The 23,178-nt window shown below is 39.6% G+C and overlaps 1 protein-coding gene across 1 annotated transcript in view; it reads left to right on the top strand.

Moving 5' to 3' along the window:
* The window catches only part of HYDIN (HYDIN axonemal central pair apparatus protein), a 374,065-nt gene that overhangs the window by 189,960 nt on the left and 160,927 nt on the right, over positions 1 to 23,178 (top strand). The window contains exons 17-20 of the mRNA XM_064489991.1: positions 2,291 to 2,391; positions 4,850 to 4,985; positions 7,497 to 7,661; positions 9,181 to 9,333. Of these exons, the coding sequence (XP_064346061.1) occupies positions 2,291 to 2,391; positions 4,850 to 4,985; positions 7,497 to 7,661; positions 9,181 to 9,333 (555 nt within the window). The remainder of the gene's footprint in view (positions 1 to 2,290; positions 2,392 to 4,849; positions 4,986 to 7,496; positions 7,662 to 9,180; positions 9,334 to 23,178) is intronic.

Below are 23,178 nucleotides of genomic sequence, written 5' to 3'. Positions count from 1 at the left end.
GAAAAAACCAGATACAAATATATTGGGCAGAAGAACTGACACTGCTCCAGTGGATTTCCATCAATCTAAATGCCTTTACCAGAGCAGTGAATTCTAGTTATTTCTACTGAAACCACTGCTTTATATAGAAAGTACACACATCAATACTAACACAGATTTAAGAACTCATGGATAACTAGTCCTCCATCAGACTCAAATCATTCATACCAATAAGTGTCCAGATTTATGCCACAGACGATATCCAGTTTATTCAGATTTTTAATCCGATTCTGGGCTTCATGGCAAATTTGGATATGATGTTCCTAACAAGGCTTTATATTAAGGTCCACAGTGTGATGCTTTGCTAATGGCCTCATGGCGCCACAAGCAGAATTATTTCACAGCTAACTGAGAAAGGTTTTAGCTGTCCTCCCTCACTATCGCTTCTCCAAACAGTTAGGTCTAGCAATTCAGAAGGTTGCTATATTGAAATGATTGTATCTTTTCTGAAAAAGAAAAAAGATAAGACTTTATAGCTAAGGTTGTTAATTTTCTCTTTAGTCATTGCCTTTGAATATTTGATTCAGGTATGGTTTTGTCCCCCAGATTTGATTTAAATGCTTCATAGTAGCTCACCATGAATCGACTCATTCTAAATCTTTTCTGGGAGTTTTCAGCTCTTCTAAGGGCTTCTCCAGGGGTCCAGTGAGGTTTGATATCATAGATTGTTATAACTTCTCAGTGTTGCTGTCTTAGTCCATTTGGGCTGCTATTACAAAATGCCAGAGAGTGGGTGGCTTATAAACATCTGAAATTTATTCTTACAGTCTGGAGACCAGAAGTCTAAGGTCAGGGTACCAGCATGGTGTGGTTCTGGTGAAGGCTTCTTTCAGGTTGCAGACTGCTGTATCTCCTTGTATCCTCACCTGGTAAAGGTGCAGTCAAGCTCTGTGGGGCCTCTTTTATAAGGGCATGAGCCCTCATGACCTAATCACCTCCTAATGGCTTCACTTCCTCACATACTCACATTGGGGGTTAGGATTTCAGCATATGAATTTGGGGACAGGGGCTACAAGCATTCAGATCATAGCGGTTGGTAACGGTGATGTTCCCAGGGAGAAGTGCAGCTGCAATGAATTAATTTATTTTTTACTTAGTAATGCTCAGCTTGCATATTACCTACCATCTTCTCCTTTTTTGTGGCTTCTCCCAGATAGTACAGGAAGATTTTAGAAGAAGAGCATCTATCTAACAACCTTCTGCCAGAACCACTTGTTTGACACTTTGCCTTCCCGCCATAACTCAGAGACATCAACAAGGGTTAGAGTCACTCCAGGCATCTCTGCGCGCTGCGGCAAATCTGTCAAGTTTTCTTTTCAAATCAATGACTCCCTCTTCACTTTATTTTTTCTTTACATTTGGAGAAGCTTTCTCCAGGCTTCAGTTTTCCCTCCTGATCTGCACTTCAGCCATGTCTGTGTGGGCTTTAATTTGCATCCAACAATTCCCTTTCCAACCAAAAAAATTTTAATTAGTACTTGATACATAATTTATAGGTAGAAAAGCTGTAACCCATGCCAGAAGCAGTTTTCTACATGTACAATGATCTTTTCCAGCACAAATCATTTTAAAGCAATTAAAAATTGTAACAGGGCTTCCAAAGACTAAATGTAAAGCTTCACAACAATAAATAAGAACGTAGGGTAAAATTTACTAGTTAGATCCTATCCTGGATAGACCTTTCTTTGGAGCTTCCTTTTTTCTGCTCTGTTAATGAATATGGAGGGTAGGGGGTAGGGAGGAATGACAAGATTTGATTTAAAAAAAAAACTAGTTGATTTCTTATGCCATTTTCTAGAATTGACATGGTTATATTCGTGTATTTTGCTATAAGAGAAATCTAGTTGTAGTGTTTTATTGGTGTATTGAATTTTCATAATTTATGTAGCCCAGAGTCATAGGGAACAACTTAAATTGCAATAATTAAAGTTTGTTTGATGTTGAGCATCTCTCAGGGTTCTGTTTCCCCTCATGCAGGTTTATGACTCCTTTGATATAACCCCCTCAGAAATCAGCAAACCTCTTATACCAAAGCCATTTGGTAGTTTCTAACCTGGCCTTTGAAAAAACTCAGCATGCCCTGACCCTGAAATGTAACTTGTTTAACTAAAAATGTAAAACGCCATAGATCCCCTGATAAAGTACCTAGAAGCCACACTCATCGGTGTGGTCCTCCCCAGGTCCCTTTCTCCCCTGTGCAGAGGGGGAGCAGGCCTTTCAGAAGAGCAGCTTTTCACCCTTTTCTTTCCAGGTGACCTTATGCTCCAACACTGTGAAGAAATATGAGCTGGCCCTGGTGGTAGACGTGGAGGGCATCGGGGAGGAAGTGCTGGCGCTCCTAATTACAGCCAGGTATGGCACTCACCTGCTTTCTCTCTTCCCCAGTCTCCCGCAGAGCCCCCAGAAATGGGCTGCCTCTCCAGAGGGCAGCAGGCCTGCAAGGAGTTCACACTGTGTTTGTTCTGCTTTCCTGGGAAGGGAAGCTGAATCTGATACACGAATGACAAAGCTTTAGAACAACAAACACACCTTTGGTGGAAAAAAGAGGAGGGATGCGTGTGTTTTGCAGTGAGAAGAATAATAGTGCTCTCTAGTGGGTCTGACTTCCCAAGTATAACTAAAACCTTTTCAGTTATATACTCGAGGTGAACAGTTGCTGGTTTTTTGTTTTGTTTTGTTTTTTAGTTTTTATCTTTAAATATAATACTCCAGGGTTTTGCAGCAGAAAGAGTGGTGCTTGCAGCCCTGCAGTGGAAGATTCTGCTCCAAGACGTTGTCACTAAGACTTGAAGGCAGGCTGCAGGCAGGTCCCCCAAATGAGGCCCCCTCTAACCTCATAAACTCCTCAGAACCATCACCAACTTTACTCCCTTTTTTAATAGAGGCAGCCCTGGGCTCTAGAGTCAGGTTAAGATCCTGGCTCTGCCACTTTTGACTATGTCTTCTTGCTAAGTTACCATCTTTCCGAGGGTGATGTGGCCCCCTACTGATGATGACAGTGACCCTAAAGAAAATCACGGGCTACACTCTCGTGAAAGCAAACAAGTATCCAGATCTAGGACTTGAGAGTGTGTGTGTGAAAATGCCATCTGAAGGAGAAACAGAGAAAAGTGCTTAGTAAAACTCTGACATTACTCCAGTCCCTAGAATTTACCATTTCCTTGACTCATAGGAAGATGCACCTTAAAGAAGCTGTGCTGGTGGGTGGGGCCATGATAACTGGCACCATTTCCTGTGTCTTGGGGCTTGAATAAAGTCAAAGAGCAGTCCTAACAGAACTTGAAGGTCAAGGTTTTGTCACAATTGCTTAGTATTTCTTCCAAAGACCTAACTAATTCGTTTGTTTGTTTAAAAATAGTGAAAACACTTTCATTGGATCCTCTTTATACCAAAATTTGCCTTTTTGTCTAGTCTTGCTTTTCTTTCCTCTGTGGGTTTATTCTGAAACTTCCCAGCCTCTTTTCCCTGCAGCTATCAGTAGGAAATCCTGAAGTAAAAAAAAAAAAAAAAGGTTCTGGGCGGCTACGAGTTTCCTACCAAGTAGTTAGTCTGGGACCAAGTGAAATACTATCTGTCCTCTTAGCCACAGCCTTTCAGGAAGTAAAGGATTAGCTTTACTGAAATCATTGGGTCAACCAGTAACTTCTGTTCTAGCTAAGAATGAACACTCATCCCATGCTAAAACCCAGACTTTGGTGTCGACAAGACTCTCTTTCATGTCGCTACTTTTGGCGTAACCTGTAAGAACTGCTCAGAGACTCTCAACAGAAGAGTTACTTTTAGAACGTGCTCCCTGAAGTGATTCTCCCAGAGAACCAGCAGTGCCGGCTGGCCACGCCCTCAACCACACGTTAATCATCCCTTACTGAGCACACGCCATACCCTTCATTCACACTGTCTTCCGTGTTCCCACAACACATGAGGAAGAGTTAACAATCCTAATGTCAATCCCTAGAACTACCTTCATTTTACCTCTGAGCAAAAGGGGACTCTGGGAGGGAAAGCAACTGGCTCAGGCTTGTACTTGGTACAAGGTTAGTATTTGAACACGGCTCTGACCAATTCCAATACCAGCACTCCCCACCACTGCACTGTATTGTGACAGTGCAACAGGGTAGGGCAGACCTCGGGACTTAACAGACACAAAATAAAACGCTGGTTGTCTAATAATAGACCAACTGCATGCACAGGCCTTCCATTCCTCCTCCCCTCCTCCCTCCCCCACATGCAGCTCACCCTCCCTGTCACTCCCAACACCCTCTCCGTATTGAGCGCCTCTGTCACAGGGCCAGTTCTGGGTTGAGCAGCTGCCCGAGCCTACTGATCCAAGACAGCTGTTCTGCATAGGAATTAGAATTATTACCATTATTTAGATGGTGCGAGCTGTTGCCAGTCCTTAGGGGACTCTGACTGGTCCAAAGTGTCACAGCTAGTTAGGACCCCATGCTGGTGGCATTGGCCCTGTTTGTCATAGAAACAGATCTACTACCCTAAGGAACTTGCACTGTGGGGGTCTCTTACCAAAGAAGGGCCAATATGAAAAACAATGGAAATGTTAGTCATTACCCACAGAAGACAGTGTTTAACGAGTTCTGCTTCTAGCTCTTTTTTGATTAAAAAGTGGTGACTGGGGGCTAAGGGAGAGGGATGACAAGAGAGACAATTTGAAAATGATTAATGTAGTTATTAGAGGAAAACTACTGTGTGACAATGACAAATGTGTTTAACTTGGGACTCCACATTCTCAATACATAAACAAGCTCTCCCTCCATCCTTCTGACTTCTTTAATGGGCTCCTTCTTTTGAGCAGGTGTATTGTACCTACCCTTCATGTAGTTAATACAGAGGTAGACTTTGGGCGCTGCTTCCTGAAGTACCCATATGAGAAAACGATCCAGCTTGTCAATCATGATGACCTCCCAGGATGCTATAAGGTCCTGCCTCAGGTGAGTTACTCTACCCTTTTTCAGTGTTGATTTTTCTTCAGTTGGATTCCCTCAGTGAAAAAGAGAGGTCCTTCTAAAGAGCCATATTCCCGAGCACTTGATCTTACAAAATTCTGATTTTTAATGGTGGGATACTCTGGTGATGGGGTTATAAAGCCACAGGTGGATTGCCACCTGCATGAGTGAGCAACTGTAGGTGGAAATAGTTGTTAATTTCCCAGGGAAATTGCCTTTGATAAAAAAGGGAAAGGGTCAATTAGGCCAACATGCAGAAATTGCACCTGCAAATTATTGACAGTGAATCAACCATGCATGGGAGATGAGACGGAGCTAGTTTTCATTTATGTCTATGGCTGTGACTTGAACAGCATCACTAAGATATGGTAAACAATATTTACAAATGAACCTACTGGACCAGAAGGCTAGAGATAATATAGGAAGGAGAAAGGAGTAATTGTTTCTTAATGTTCTAGGAAATGGATCTGTCCACATGCCACTACACCTAGCTGGGTGAGAGACTAAGCAGTTAAACATGTATGAAAAAAAATTCAAAAAGGCCTGTATAGACTAGAGTAATGAAGGTTACTAATGAGAGGCAGTTTACCAAGGAAGCATTTGGGTTTAAAACTCAGTTCTGTAAGTAGTACTCTTAATAAAAATTCACGCAAAAAAAAAATCAAATGGGGGTTTTATTTGGCTACAAGTTCAAAATAACTTAGAAGACCAGTGAGGTGACTCTGTGGTGCAATGGATAGTGCATTGGATGTCCCAAAGACCAGATGTTGGGGCCACAGAACCATGACAAGTTTAGGCTGCATTAGGGAAACTGTGCTCCATAGCGAAAGGAAGGAGAGAACCACCTGTCACTGCAATGCTGGAATGTTGTCTTCAGATCTTGAAGTGTATTTTTTAAATGGAAGCTTAGAAAAAAAAAATAATCATGTTGGGAGTAACCAGCCTGTCAGTCTACGTTCATCTGGAAATCCAAGTCATCTAAGGAGCAAGTACAGTGTCTAATCTGGAACAGAGAATTTGCTAGGATGAAATAGCCACCACTAGTCAAAGGACTATTGTCAAAGGACTAGTCAAAGGACTATTGTCAAAGGACTAGTCAAAGGACTATTGTATAATCCAAAGGGGAATTTGGATTATTCTTTGGGCTTTTCTGAGACAAAACCAGAAGCCAAGAATGGGGGTGACTGGAGACAACTTTTCTAACTTTCAGATGTTCAACAGCCAAACAGGCTAGCCCTGCACAGTACACAGTCATCTCAAGAACTCAGAGCAGAGCCTGAGCCGCCTAGGGTGACAGGGAAGCGATCTCTGCACAGCCGGGCTGTAAAAAGGATGAGGCACTTGCCTTGAGCACAAAATTTAGAGGGGAGCCAAAACACTCAGTAACCAAGTAGATGACATTTTCATGCCTCCCTTGAAGAAATCAAAACTAATGCAAAAAATCTGTGATAAATACCAAAATGTTAGGTAAAAGTGGAATCAATATTACTGTTTTTTTTCTTCAGGCTCAGGATCCAGGAAGTCTGGACGGAGCACTGCCATGGAGGGAGGTTGAGTTAGATGTGGCTGTGCGGGACCAGACCAGGTGCAGACAGATCGTAGGGTGCTCCAGACAGAGGAAACCTGCATGCTCCATCCTTCCCTCCAGGAGTTGAGGCTCTGAAAAGTGTCTCCCAGAATTACTCAAACTTACTTGGCCAGGGGATTTTTTAAAGTTTTATTTGTTGTTTTTGTTGCAAAGAGCTTAGTGATAATGCTGCAGAGCAGGGTTCTGAGGACTATACATGTGTAAACAATGGAGAGCGTTCATACAGTCATCTGTTCATTCACCTACCTATTTCCCATTTAAAAAACCATCTACTGAGCATGTGTTTTGGGCATGCATTAAAGCCCAGGTCGTGCCCCAGAAAGTTTACAGCCCATGGAGAAGATGGACACATTGATAGTGCATGCTGTGGAGGGGACTGCAGGATGTTCCCCAGGGAGAGAGGAAGCGCCTGGACTCTGGAGCACTGGGCATCCCTGGGGGTATCATGATGAGTGTGTGGATGGGTCAAAGGGTGAGGACTTTCCAGGAAGAGTAACCACAAGTGCAAAGAGTTGGAGGTGGAAGCAATATCGTGTGTTCAGGAAGTGCCAGTGGCTTCTACTGATAGAACGCAAAGGGGTGAGGTGGTGGGAATAAAGTGTGAAGGCCAGTTTAAGCAATCTGGCTGTGGGAAGCTGTTGTCCTTACCTAACTCACACTGTGGATAATTTCTGCACTTTGCTGGGTCACACACTTTGTCTTTGGGGCCTTATGCACAGCCCGCTTAGCCAAAGTTCCTTTTGACTGAATAGGGGTTCTCATCCCCACTCACTTGCTTTAATGATGACACATTTCTAAAGACCCTCCACGGACTCAGGACAATGCTTGTTTCAAAATAACTTAATGTGCTGTTGGTTTCATACTGCACCTGGGGCTGGCTTATTTCTCTGCCTTCTCTCTCCCACCAGGTATCTGAGGACATGCCTGCTGTGTTGCTCTCTAGTCCCGCCCCCTGTGGGGTTATCCCCCCACAAAGCACCATTCACATACCTCTGGCTCTGGAGACCCAAGTCCCTGGGAAATGCAGGTCCACAGTTTACATCTCGACCTTCGGGAGCCCGGACCCCCCTATGGTGAGAGCCAGTTTTCAGAAGTGTAGTTCAAATTGCTGTACTTCTTGCCAGACATTCCGGCCTTCGCGTGTAATGCAGTGTCATATTTACATATCCTCCAGTTGTTTGTAGTTCTGGAGGTTTTTGTTTTCACTCTGTCATGGTAAAATACCAGGGCTGTTACTTTGGGGATCTATTTGTGGATACATCTAAAAGTAGTGGTGCTTTATAGCAATTGATTTTTCTCACACACAGACACACTTGACCCCTCTTGAGACCTATTAAATCAGAATCTGAGGGGAGAGGGACAGCACATTGGTGTGTCTACAACCTCCTCAGTTTTTCCTAGTACACAGCTGAGTATTCCGAGATTGCTACATGTGGGCTTTCAGACTAGTTTCACTCACTGCTCACTGGATCTTTTCCTGTAAATTAGTGGGTTTATATACAGCTATATGCCATGTATGTGTGTGTATGTGTGTGTGTATATGTATATATATGTGTGTGTATATGTGTGTGTGTGTGTGTATATATTATATATATATTAATATATATAATAATATATATATATTATATATAATATATATACACACTGCATTATATACAATTGGACTTACATATCAAATTTACCTACTGAAAGTCTTGAGAGAAGTAGTCTTTCTCCTAGCCTGGGAAGAGGGATACATGGAAAGCTCTCTCCTGCTTCAGCTGAATCGTAGGTTGAATCTTGAATCTTGAAGGAAATTACCCAACAGGCTACGAATCCTAGATAGTGGGTTTACTTGAAAGTTGTGATGTCAACATACATTTGTTTGAAGTGATTCTGACTGCTTAGAGAATATAATAAATAAGGATTTTGCTTCTGTCTCTTCCATAGAAGATGCCATAGATAAGCCACCTGACTTACAAAGCAGCATCACGAAAGCAGGCCACCTGAAAGGTGCCACAATCCAGGTCCCGTCCTGGCCTACGCTGCACCTGCCCAGCCCGGATGTAGCACATGAGGGGGCACTTACTGAGCAGGAAGCACTTTATGAGAGGAAAAGACCCCCTTCCTTGGGCAGACACAGAGCCTGGCCGAGGGCACAGGGCAAGGGGGGCAGAGAAAGATGATTTCAGCCCCCAGCCTGTACAGCTCTGCACAGTGGATGGCCCTGTCACAGAGCAGGGACTCAGTGCAGCCACATCTGACTCAGTGGTGGTCCTTAACCCCTAAGTGTTCTTGAGGCTGGAGTGCTGGGTGGTGTATAGAGGACCATTCTTCTGCTTTCCCCTTGACACAGGGCTCTAGGCTGACCCAGGGAAGTGGATCATCCCTTTGGGGAGGAATTCCAGGCTGGACTCACAGTCTGATCAGCATGGCCATCCCTGTGACTTTTGACCACAGAGTACCAGGGAGAAAGGATGTCAATTCTAATAAGTACACTTTTATATCCCTGTTTTTTTATAAAGGGGTGCCTAGAAGCTTCTGTTTCAATTTGATTTTAAAGGCCAGCCATTTCAGCCATTCTTCTGTTCTCTCTCTCTCATTGGAATGCAGGTATGCCACATAAAGAGCATTGGAGAAGGCCCAGTTATCTACGTGCATCCCACTCAAGTGAATTTTGGCAATATCTACGTCCTGAAGGACTCCCTCAGGATTCTCAACCTCTCTAACCAATCCTTCATTCCTGCAGTATTCAAGGCTCGCATGGTGAGTAGACTTTGGGACTGTCACGTGGTGAAAACACAGCTTTGCCTGTATCTTATAGGCAGGGGCCCTATTTTAGCAGCATGCCTTTGAAAAATGATCACCGGAAGCAGAGATTTACATGGTTCAACTGTATTAAATTATGTTACTCTCATCGCCAGTTCCTCTTTATTATAATCCATTTGTGGATTAAGAAACATAATACGCATGTACTTGGTAAACAAGCAAATGTATTTACTATAATACCCATTTAGGAAGGTGCTCAGAGATCTCCTTACTGAACTGTTCCTGAGCCCAGCCCCACACTTCCAGAAAACACTTTTTAAATGTCTCTATAACCGAAAGAGCTTCCTTGTATTTAGTTTGAGCCCTTTGGGCTACAAGTTTGTTAGTATGCTTATTCTGTCTTCATTCTCTCTTCCTTCTAGTTATATTTTAATGTAGTTTGTAAGCATGTTTGAAATCCAACAAAATAGTTGGTAGTTGCCAAAAGTAGAAATTAAAGAACACAGCAAAACAAAGATAGGTAGAAAAATAGATATAAAATGGTCCTAGAAATGAGTCTGTCATATTTCTGTGTATTTAATAATGACATTTAGATCTGCTAGTCTTCCGTAAGCTAATTTTTTAAATAGAGATAATATTGGATTTTTGCAGAATCTAGGAATGTCTAATCCAGTCATTGAAAGTATTCTTGATTTTAGAAGTTTTCTAAATTAAAAAAAAAATTTAAGTAGCATAGCCCTATCCCCAAATTACTGACATTTGAATGAAAACTGACATTTGGTTTCAGCATTTGTCGGGTATTTTTGAAAAATCAAATAGTATTAATTTTATAAAAGTCACTATCAAAAGGAGCAGGATTGTAGTTTCCTACTGACTTGTGATGGCTCCTCAGTGTCACTGGTCCCAACCAGCAGCCATATATCATGATCATTATTTCTATTACCATTTGTCATCACTCCTTATAAAGGCATCCATTTCCTGTACAGTCACTGCTCTCTTTAACATGAGGTTCGGACATAACCCCACTCTTGTTCTCATGCCTTGTGGATGTTGTATAAAGAATAATGTTTAATAAAAAAATCCTAGACAGGACACCTTCACTTATCTCTATCCAATTAGTTAGTTGGTGTGGTTGATGGAAGCAGGGAGTACTGCTTAGGAATTGTGGCTTCTGGTCCAGCTTTGTATGTGCATGGTTCACAGAGGATAGGAAAAGAGGCAGCCGACCTATCCAGATGAGGAGAGGTGACATGGGAGGGTCCCAGAGGAAGGACATAGGCAGAGACTTATATTCAAATACAGCAACAATTCCCTTTCTCACCACCTCCCCTTTGGTTCTCAAGTAGCTCCAGATTTCACTCCTGATGGCAACTTTTGGTAATTCTAAGAAGAAAAAAAAAAAAAGCACATCAAGGATTGTTTCTTACTAGTATAGTATGTATATTGAATGACCCAGCAGATTGTTCGATGGGACTTTTTCTTTTCCACAGAGGTTTTCATGATTTCATCTTTTGATTCTTTAATGTCATCTTAAAACAGAAGCTCTAGTTCCAAGGAGCCAAATGTGTGATGTAAGTGATCTGCTGTAGACTCTGTGCATTCTTCCCTCAGTCCTTTCTTGGAAAACTTGTGTTTATTGAGTTGATTACCCTTATAGCATAAAAGTAGTTTCAACTGTAGTTCTCATAGGTGAAAATTAAACTCCTTTCCTGTTTTGGCTGGGATTCTTGATGGATTTCCTAGTAAATACTCTATGTTAATATTTAGAAGCCGAATTCCAGTACCCTAGAAATTAACTACTGTAGAAAGAAATTGAAATACCATTTATTAAATTTCAACTTGATGTACAATACTGAACCCACAATTCATTCTTACAGAAATTACTAAACATTAGGAAAGAGTTGCAATTAATAGTTGTTTGTTCCCTTGCTAAGCCCACTGCTCAGTACTCAGGTAAGTGATGGTTAGATAATTACTGTATTTAATTTCTCACTTGCTCAGAGTTGAGCCAAGGGCATATTCTTCATTTCTTCTGTTATTACCATGAATCCAGGTCTGGAAGTTCTTCTCTTTTCCTGCTGGATGCCCCAACAGGGGTCATCTCTCTCCTTTTCTGGCCATCAGTGAAAGTCCTCCCTCCCCAGATGCAACGCTGCTACCAGCGGTCTGTTATGCATCGCTTTGGAATGTCTGAAATATCAGCTTCCCCTAAAGGTTCCCAGTGAGCTGATTACCTGGGTTAAGCTGAAGGACTCAAAACAGTAGAGTAAATCACCTCCGGTTTGGGGGATAAAAAATATCAGAATGTGAGAGCAGAACATAGAAGCAGGCCCTATGTGGGCTGTGCTTTTACATACAGTGCTCCTTCAGGAAGACAGATTCCCTCTCTTTGGGTGACGGCAGAAATGAGGGTGAGAATATGGTGGTCTGCCCTGGGACCTCAGCACTGGGCTAGAAGACAGATACCCTCTTTGCATGGGTGTCTCTTGCTAGGTGGAGCAAGTGCATTGCTCAGCACTTATTTGGAAGCATTTGGAATTCTTTTCCATTTACCCTTGGCTCTAATTCAGCCTTGGGTACCATTAACTCAAGAACTTGTGTACGAGGTTAGTAGCACCTTGGGATTCAGCTGGCACTAAGACGTCTTCACAGTGGCCTTCTGCCTCTGTGATCTGCGGGAGAGGCCCTTGTAGTTAGATCTTTAGACTTTCCAAGATCCAGGAAACAGGGATTCTGATGTCTCATTCAAGCATAGTTCTTTTTAAACATTTACTTGGTCACTTGCCATAGAAATAGATAGGGATATGTCATCAAGGGAGTTATCAGGCTTTCATATCCCCTTCAAATCCTAAGCTGTTGGGTTATTTCCTCAAGTAAGTAGGGGCCTCGCTTGCTTGCTTCCTTGCTTGCTTGCTTGCTTTCTTTCTTTCTTTCTTTCTTTCTTTCTTTCTTTCTTTCTTTCTTTCTTTCTTTCTTTCTGTGTGTATAGATTTTATTTTATTTTATTTTATTGAGTTATAGTCAGTTTACAATATTGTGTAAATTTCCAGTGTAGAACACAATTTTTCAGTTATGCATAAACATACGTATATTCGTTGTTGCATAGTTTTTCATCGTGAGCTACCAGAAGATCTTGTATATATTTCCCTGTGCTATACAGTATAATCTTGTTTACCTATTCTATATATACCTGTCAGTATCTGCAAATTTTGAACTCCCAGTCTGTCCCTTTCCACCCCTCTCCCCCCTGGCAACCACAAGTTTGTATTCTATGTCTATGAGTCTGTTTCTGTTTTGTATTTATGTTCATTTGTCTTTTTCTTTTCTTTCTTTCTTTTTTTTTAGATTCCACATATGAACAATCTCATATGGTATTTTTCTTTCTCTTTCTGGCTTATTTCACTTAGAATGACATTCTCCAGGGCCATCCATGTTGCTGCAAATGGCATTATGTTGTCATTTTTAATAGCTGAATAGTATTTCATTGTGTAAATATACCACATCTTCTTTATCCAGTCATCTGTTGATGGACATTTAGGCTGTTTCCATGTCTTGGCTATTGTAAATAGTGCTGCTATGAACATTGGGGTGTAGGTGTCTTTCTGAAGTAGGGTTCCTTCTGGATATATGCCCAGGAGCGGGATTCCTGGGTCATATGGCAAGTCTATTCCTAGTCTTTTGAGGAATCTCCATACTGTTTTCCACAGTGGCTGCACCAAACTGCATTCCCAGCAGTGTGGGAGGGTTCCCTTTTCTCCACAGCCTCTCTAGCATTTATTGTTCTTGGACTTTTGGATGATGGCCATTCTGACTGGTGTGAGGTGATACCTCGTTGTAGTTTTGATTTGCATTTCTCTGATAATTAGTGATATTGAGCATTTTTTCATATATCTATTGGCCATTTGTATATCTTCATTGGAGAATTGCCTATTTAAGTCTTCTGCCCTATTTTGGATTGGATTTTTTTTTTTTTGTTATTGGGCTTGTATGAGCTGTATGGGCTATTCTGGAAATTAAGCCCTTGTCAGTAGCATCATTTGCAAATATTTTCTCCCATTCAATAAGTTGTCTTTTCATTTTGTTTATAGTTTCCTTTGCTGTGCAAAAGCTTATAAGTTTAATTAGATCATATTTGTTAATTTTGCCTTTATTTTATTGCCTTGATAGACTGCCCTGAGAGAACATTGCTACAATTTATGTCAGAGAATGTTTTGCCTATGCTTTCTTCTAGGAGGTTTATAGTGTCTTGTCTTATGTTTAAGTCTTTAAGCCACTTTGAGTTTATTTTTATTTTCTAACTTCATTGATTTACATGTGGCTGTCCAGCTTTCCCAACACCACTTGCTGAAGAGACTGTCTTTTCTCCATTGTATATTCTTGCCTCTTTGTTGAATATTAATTGACCATAGGTATGTGGGTTTATTTCTGGGTCTTAATTAGTTATAGTTGTTGGTAAACTCTGATCTGTGGACTTCCTTTCCAGCCCTTGTACCTTGCTTCTTATTCTTGACTCACCGCATTGGATAGGATCTTCAATGTCATGTTAAATAGAGTAAGTTAGACTGGGCATCTCTGTCTTATTCCTGACTTTAATGAATAAGCTTCAAATGTTTCACTTTAAGCATAATATCTCCTACAGGTTTTTAGTAAATGCTTATGTCACATTAAGGAAGTTCTCAACCATTCCTATTCTGTTACCAAGAACATGTGCTGAAAACAGTGCATTTCCTGTATCTGTCCTGATGATATGATCTTCTCCTTTAATCTGTTAATATGATGAATTAAATCAATAGATTTTCTGATTGTGAATCACCTTTACGTTATTGGGATGAATCCATCCAAGCAGTTATAATATACTATTATTTGAGTACACTGCTGGTATGATTTAGGTATTTGTATCTGTTTACTTTTTTTTTTTTTACATTCTACTTTTCCGGTTTTGGTATCAGGAATAGTGTATTCTTATAATATAAGTAAGTTTTACTTATTTTTCTAATCTTTGAAAAGATCTATATATAATCTATATAATATAAAGTAGGATTCCTTGATGACAAAACCCTTTGTCTTGGTGTGTTTATTGAGAGTAGAAGGTGTATGGGAAGTGGTAAGGAAATTTCAATTAATGATTCACTCTCTATGATGATTATTCAGATTTAAATGTTTCTAGAAAATGTTCGTTTTATCTAAGTTTGCAAATGTATTGCATAAAATTATTCCAAATATTTTCTTATGATTTAAAAATGTTTATAAACTAATTTCTGCCCTTAGTTTTCCATTTTATGCATCTACTTTTTTTAATAAGTATTTTGGTCTTTTTCAATCACCTTAATTTGAATTTTTAATTTACATATTTTAAATCTTAGTTTAATAGTGCATTTAAAGTTTTTAAATATTCTCTTTATGCAACATTTTAGCTGCATACCACACATTTTTATTTGTAATACTTTTTATCATTACAAATATTTGATAATCTCTACGTTTGCCTTAATCCTGAACAAGCTTCATGAATCCAGAATCAAGTGTTGAGCCTTTTTTCACATGAGGATACAGATTCAGTCATCACACTGGGCAGTGGCTTGGCCTAGGACCTGTCTAACTGACAATCTCTATTTCACCACCATGTACATCACCACTGGCACAGAAAATGTGTAGACTATAGCCTTGGGAACATCAGAGCTTTATTCAGACACAGGGAATCTCTCTTAGCTGGGGACCTGGGCCCTTATCCCTTACTTCCTGGAAGATCTTTTTGGTTTCCATTTTTCTTCCTTCAGCTTCATTTATTTGTTTCAGGACCTAGAGCCCAGGAGGTCTGTGGCTTCAAGCCCCCTTACTGTTTCTCTTCTACTTCTGGCCCATACAATGTTTACCTTGGTTTTGAATATAACTATGCCTGGCTTTTCATTTTTCAAAATATTATCTCTTTTTTCTATGTGTTGAAAGGCATGCTTTAAAGCTTAAACTCATTGATTTATAGACCTCTTAACTACTTTTTAATAGTGTTCTATATATTATCAGTAAGCACTGACAAAAGGGGAATGAAATGTGTCTTCAATTGGCATGAGAGAGTGGAGTTCTTATATCTTGGCCTAAATTGCGAAAAAAATCTATAAAATAAACTCACAGGAATAAGGAACTAAGAAGAGGATAACATTCTAGTTTATCATGATGTGGCATATTTTCTTCTACCACATGAAAGTCATAGCCACTCCAAAGTGGACTGTGCTCTTTCTGAGCCACACCAAGTGACTCTGAGTGACAAGAGGATCACTAGTGGCAATGACACCCAGAGACTTCCAGAAGCAAAGGTTTGTACTTGACAGAGTGGTGAGCCTCTCACCCCCACCTTCACTTTTACTTTGGCGTAGCTCAATGTGAAACTCAGAAGACCGATTCCAGCAGATCATATTGATTATAAACCACCTTGAGAGAAGGAAAGCTATTGATTGAATGTTAGGTAACATGATGGGTCAGCACCTTCCTTGCATCTAGAGCAACAGCTCTACTGATTGGATATGATTAGTTTGAGTATAAGCTAAAGACAAAATGAAAGGAAGTTTGGTTCCCTTGTCACTAAAGAGCTATCCAGAAAATAAAAGAAAAATATGTGGGTTTCCTCCATGCTTTGTAAGCCTTTCCATCTTCATTCTGCCTGTTCCAGCTCTTAATTAGCTTTAGCAAATTGTTTTTTCTAATTAATTACTATTCAGAGATACAGTTAATACTCATTACCTCAGAGGGAGGTTCAGGCAAAACTTCCTTTATATGGATCAAATGTGCCTTTTTTCAAGTCCCACCTTCCCTCCTCCATAAAAATTTATAAGTTCTTCACCATTACCAGCATCATCATCAATCCAACTGTAATGTTTATGTCCACCCCTCCAAATTTATATATTGAAATCCTAACCCCCCAATGTGATGTTATTAGGAGGTGAGGCCTTTGGAAAGTAATTAAGTCATGAGTGCAGAATCCTCACGAATGGGATTAGTTCCCTCATAAAAGAGACCCCCAGAAAGCTCGCTCACCCTCTTCATCACGTGAGGAAGGATACAATGAGAAAAATGGCTGTCTGCAACCCAGAAAACACCTCTCACTAGAACCTGGCCATGTTGACACTTTGATCTCAGACTTCATACCCACCAGAACTGTGAGACATAAATTTCTGTTGTTTGTGAACCACCCAGTCTGTGGTCTGTTGTAATAGCGCACACTGACTAAGACACCAATTCACATTACTTTTAAGGGATGCATATCGTTTTCATTATTAACTAAAGAATTTATTCTGCCTGTTTGTGTGCTGGCAGTAGACAATCATCTCTGGTAAAAAGCTAATACAAAATGAAACAAACACTTTTATATAATGAGCAAAGACAAGAAGAGATGTGTTAAGGAGCATGGTATAAAAGTTTATTGATGGTATGAAATCCCCAGTCCACATACATCAAGATTATATGATGTCGATCAGGGAGCAAATCATATTCTTCCTCAGTCCCATTTCCTCTTCCCTATCACAAGTGAAAGAAAAGAGACGGGAGGACATATATAACATAGTAGGATTCTGTGTAGGATGGGACTTGGGGTACGTCTTTTTTTATATATATATATTTCAGTTGTGATGAAATTGTTGTATATAGCATTAGGTTTCATACTTTGGAAGAAAAAAATCCCCCTCTGGGATGTTAGAACATTAAGTTGGGATGTGTCTCAGAGGGAAGAACAATGTTATCTGAGGGTAGGCATGGACATGTGTCATGCAGAGTTGTCTTACCCTAGGGTATTCACTCAACCCAGGGTGGTTGAGTATATGAGTGCTGAAGTAGTATTCTGTACCACTGAGAGTAAGTACACTGTATTCAGTCAGATCTGGAATCACATTCTAACTCTGCATGAACATTCTGGGCACGTTATTTAATCTTTCTGAGCCTTTGGTTCCTTCTCTTTAAATGGAACTAATAATGGCCTCTAGAAGATAAAACATGATAATCTATGTAGAAACTCCTGGTGAAAAATAAGCATTCTGCATTCAATATTTGATTATTAATATTGACAGACAAAAAGATCTAGGGGAAATGGCTTGTGGAAAGACATAAATTTTTATGACATTATATCTTAAGGTCTTTCATATTTCTTTCTTAGGTAAGAAGGAAAAAGAAATGAGGCACACTCAGAGAGGTCCTAAGCTTTCAAACTTAACTAATCCATATCGTATAGAGCTCTATCACATAGGAGCTCTAATGCTGCCTTTTTCCTCATTCTTCACTTGTTTCTCTAAATTTTTGACAGTGAAGCCATCTTGTAAAATATAAAACATTTTTATTGATGAATGCATATGTGTTCTGCATCAAAGAAAAGAGGTTTATTAGCAAGTAAGTTGCTTTAGAAATTTCAGATTCATTAGCTCTCTGATTCTTAAGCTCCTTGGAGCTTATTTACTCATGTATTTGTACAGATGCTTCCTGACACTGTGTATATCATGCCTCTGTGCTCATAGCAGTCCTGTTTCCTTTTATCTGGCTATCTTCATGCCTTGGGTTTGATCTGACACCTTTCACTGAATCTTGAGAAGGCAGTGACTTTTAGAAAAAACAGTATGGTCCTTATTCAAAGATATATTCTTGTAGCCTTAAAAGATTGTTGATACATATTACTTAAGAGCAATGTAAATTGCAAATAACTGCCTCCCTTACACAGTCAAACCCAGCTGGCCTTAAAATTCTCACAGTCTTTTTTTCCCCACAAAAGGGGAAGTCAATTTTACAATTGTTTGACCAACAGGAACTCTCAGCACATCAGTGACCAAGCCCTTTCAGTTCAATCTATCCTTTGGAACTACTTCCTTCTAAGAACAAGGAGAAAAGCTGGGCAGAATATGTAAAATCATGAGTTTGAGGGAATGATGGAGCCACAAAGTCAGTGACAACCCCAAAGAAAAAGGAAATTGAGACATAACATGCCCAACGTTTGTGATTACTTTTCCTAGTAGTTCTAAAAGAGGTTGAAAAACTGAAAAGAGCTTTCAGAAAAATCACTGATCTAAGAAGATAAAAATTGGAATCAGGACAGTTGTGAGAGATAAAATTAGAGAATGTTGAACTTCCCAGACTTTTGGTTAGAACTCTGAAAAGCAACATCCTGGGAACCAAGGTAAACTAGAACAGATCCTCACTTCAAATCATTTTAATCTCTGCCTGGAAAAAGGAGATCCAGGATTGTTGATTCCCCCACTGTCACCAGAGGATGAAAACATCATTCTAAGCCTCAGAAAGTCTCTACAATTTTCATATATGATGTCCAACATTTAATTTTTAAATTACCAGGCATACAAGGAGTCAAGAGAAGTTAATAGAAAACTACAATGTGCATAATATACGCAAGGAAATAAAGGCAAGGTTTAAATTTTTGGTAGAGATCTGGAAAGTATAAAAGAGAACAAATGGGAATTGAAGACCTGAAAAATACAGCCATTGAAATTAGGGACTCATTATAGATGGGTTTAACTGCATATTACATACAGATGAAGAGACAGTGTGGAAGTGGAAGATCAGAAGAAACTACCCAAAGTGAAACACAGACAGATAAAATGATGAAAATGTAGAAGAGTTGGTAAATCAAACACAGGGAGTATGGTTACTGGAGTACCTGGATAAGAGGAGAGAATGTAGCAAAAGAGATAATAGCTGAGACATCAAGCCACAGATTCAGAAAGCATTATTAACATAAAGCAAAATAAATACAAAGAAAACCCCCCTAGGCACATTATCGTAAAGCAGCTAAAAACCAGAAATAACCAGAGAAAAAGACAGTTTCCCTTAAAAGGAATAATATTAAACTGGCTGCTGACTTCCCAGACACTGCTGAGGGCAGGGTACCATTAGAAAAATAAGAGGACTACAGGAATATCTTTATACTGAAAGGTAGAACTCCAGCCCCCTTTTCTCTCAATTCCCAGAACATGGGCAGAAGACTGGAATATTCTTCTCTGGACAGTTTCGCCAGCCACAAGGAAAGGCAGAAATAAACGATAGTTGGGCATATAGAAGGCCCTTGGCTAGCTGCCATCCTAGTGCACAGTGGTTTTAGTGCTTCACTCTTACACATGTAAGTACTAAACCAAGCTCCACAGAAAAGCCTGTGATGCAGAAGTAAGAAACCAAAAAACATAAATGAGAACTTGGAGGAAACCAAGACAATACAGTGAGAAGAAAGCTTAAAATCGAACAAAATGATCATTCATAATCTAAGGAAAATAAAAGATGACTTTGCATCCATGAATAGGAACAGGGGGGTGTTTTTTAAAAGAAGAACAAAAATGTGCTCATAGAATTTAAGAAAATGAACACAAAAATTAAAATTTAGACAAAAGCATCGGAAAATAAAATTGAGAAGCTATCAGAAAGTAGAACAATAAGAAAACGAGCTAGAAACTAAGAAAGGAAGATTAGAAAATAAAATGACTTGTTCAGGAGTTCTAAGATCCAAATAGTGGTTCAGAAAGAGCAAACTTAAAAAGAGAGGTGAGGAAAATATGCAATAAATAATTCACGGAATGTATCCAGAACTGATGGAGGGGAATGTGTGGGAAAGACTCATCAAATATGCTGCATAATGGATGAAAATAGGCTCATGTCAAGGCACATCATTATTAAGTTCCAGAACACTGGACACAAAGATAAGACTGCAGGAACTTCCAGATGGAAAAATAATAATAAAATTTGGTCAAAATTTAAAAAATTAAGAACCAGAGTGGCATCAACTTTCTTGTGACAGCAACACTGGTGGGAAAAAAATACTTTCTGAAGGAAAATAAATCCTAATTTTGTCAGCCAGAAAACTAATCAAGTGTGGAGGTAGCATAAGACATTTCAGACGTGCAAGATCTCAAAAAATTTTCTCTTCAGGGACCCTTTCTCAGGAAGGTACTGAAGAATGTGCTCCACCAAAGTGAGAAAGACATGATTTCAGGAAACAGGAGCTCAGACACAGGTGAGAAACTCAAGGGACACATAGGACATCACTGTGTGGCACTCCTAGGACCTTATCGCAGACCCAGACAGCAGCCAGTCCAGATAGGACAGTTACAGAACAGATGACTCCAGGAGAGATTTGTCTCCAAGAAAGTGGAACTGGTAGAAAATCTGATGTTTCCAAAAGTACTGAGAGGAAATTTACCCCTTTGACTGAGAGTTTGGGGATAAATCCATGTTAATACATTAAAAACCAAGCAAAGAAAGGATAATAATTCCTGGGAAAATGAAAGTGGCACCAGAAAGGAGATGTAATCCTAGTACCCTTATCATAAATCAGCTGTGAATATTTGCGTGCTTATAATGGCCAAAATGCAAATGTTTTTCTCACCAGAAAATAACTTTTGTCTATATTGAGAGAATGGAGAGAAGAAAGTGAAAGAGAAAAAGAGACATGGAGAGAGGGACAGGAAAAAAAAAAGCCATCATTGTCTTCCATAAAAGCAAGTGGATAAGGCTCAAACTGAAAAATTAAGTAGCAGTAGATTACTTAGAGACATGGAGGCGAATACCAAGAGAAGACAGTAGTTTTCCCATTAATGGGCAACAATGGGAATGAGAAGGTTTGGGAGATTGAGTTCAAGGGACTACTATTTTTTTTTACAAGATACCTTTTCTAGAACCATGTAACTTCATAAATTGTGTGGATGTGAACATTTCATAAAAATTTGAAAAATTTAAATCATGCTCCAGGACAGTATAAGTATGCTACCATTTATGCAAGAAAAAGTATATATGCAAATATATATATATATGTATTTTTTTTTCAGTCATAAAGTGTCTCTGGAAAGATGCAAAAAACTGTGAACAGTGGCTGCTTCTGGAGATGGTAACTAGTGGCCATGGGCAGCATGGGAGAGAGAAAAAGACTCTTTACCCTTGAAGCCATTTGAATTTTACCCTGTGGCCATGTGTTATTTATTTTTAAAGAAAAAGCTTCTAAGGAAGAAGGAAACTGGGTATCAATCGGAAGCAAGAGAGCAAACAGAGTTAAAATTAAATGAGCTCTAAAGGGAAAGACTGTTGATATCCTTTTAGGATGAGTTATTTATTCAAGAAATGTAAGTGTATGTCTTCTTATTGCACAAAAAACTTTATCCTTATGAAACAAATAAAAATTAAAAGAAAAGAAAATCACTCATAGTGCCATCCTGCGGATACCCAGTATTAGATTTTGGGTGTACATCTTCCAAATCCTTACTGTGGATGTGTCTATGTATTCCTGCCTTCCCACCATCGAGTAATACTATTTCATTACTGGCTATTTTCACTCATGTCAGTTTTGACATGAATTATTAAGGCATATTCCTGTGCAGATCATTTTTGGTGACTGACTTTACTGCATCATTTGTCTCTACACAGTTGACTGAACTAATCCCCTACTGATAGGTGGTTTTCAGTTTTTCCACCACTGTCAACAATGCTCATATCCTAATTGCTGCTCTAGTCTTTATCTGTTGCCTTAGAATGAATGCTTAGAAATGTAATTGCTGGGTCAAATGGCATGAACATAACTAAGATACATCTTTTGAAATTATCTCCTGGAAGACTAGTACCAATTTACATCCTACCCTGACCCCATCAGTGCTGAAGAATGTCACCCTCTCCCAGACTCTTGCCAACATTTTGTTAGTTTTGCAAAACCTGACAGATAAAAAAAATGTTGAACTGTTACTTAAGTGTATGTTTCTTTGGCTTACTGGTGATGCTAAACATTTTTTGTATATTTATTGACCAATAAATAAATATTGAGCATCTCCTCCATGCTGGGTACTAACTGTGCTAACTGTGTTTACTGAAGGGAGAGATGTAAAAGTAAATAGAATGATCTCTTTCTTCAAAGAGTTTACAGCATTAAAAAAAAAAAAAGGAAATGGATACAAAAGCAACACAGTATTACAATGTGCTATATTATATGTAAGCCCAGAGGAGAAAGTGGCTAATTCTATGAAATTAAGAATGTTGACAGAAAGGCACGTTTGAGTGGATACTTCAGGGATAAGGAGAAGGAACTCAGGAAAATGGGGTGTACCTTTCCAGAGAACAATGATGATATACAACATACTTGGGAAGATCTGGTGTGGCTAAAGCCCAGGATGCATGTTGGAAATTGACAGTGCCTGGGAAGTAAGTCTGGAAATGTGATTTGGGGCGCTCTAATGAAGAATTTGGAATAAATCCTCCAGACTGGAGGCTCCTATCCTGTATACCAGTCTTGATTGTAGGTTGCCTTGTTTCAAACAGGAGAATAACCACCATCCTTGCAGTCCACGAACCCTGGAAATTATATGCAAAGCTTAGGATATGTGTTTAGGGTATGTGTGTTCATGGGGTATGTGTGTTCATGTGGTGAAGTGTGTGTGTGTACTTTTTTCTATGGAGGGGTTCCATAGATTTCTCAAAGGGGAAAGAGATTCAGCACCACTAGTCCAGACTTTGGAGAGCCATCCAGAATCTCCAGTAGAAGAGGCACAGGATCAGGTGTGTCAAAGAGAGTCCCATCAACAAGATAGACTGAGGAGGGGGCAAGCAGGAGGGAGAACTGGACATGAAGTTTTGGAAGATAATGTTAACAATAACCACCACTTATTATTTACTCCATGGTAGACAAAGTGCTAGATGCTTGGCAACCATTTTATTTCATCTTCAAGTACCACATTTAACAGATCAGCAAACTGAAACCTAGATTTGAAAAATTAGTCTAATATCACCTGGCTACAAATACTCTACACATACTCTAAAGGTCACCACATACTCTAAAGCCCCCTTTTTTAATCGTGACCCTCTCTGTCCCTCTTGTAAAGCTCAGGCACCATT

The sequence above is a fragment of the Camelus dromedarius genome, chromosome 9 (genome assembly GCF_036321535.1).
Source record: "Camelus dromedarius isolate mCamDro1 chromosome 9, mCamDro1.pat, whole genome shotgun sequence".
Taxonomy (NCBI): domain Eukaryota; kingdom Metazoa; phylum Chordata; class Mammalia; order Artiodactyla; family Camelidae; genus Camelus; species Camelus dromedarius.
The sequence above is the reverse complement of the archived record's forward strand: the minus strand, read 5'-3'. Positions and strand labels throughout refer to the sequence as shown.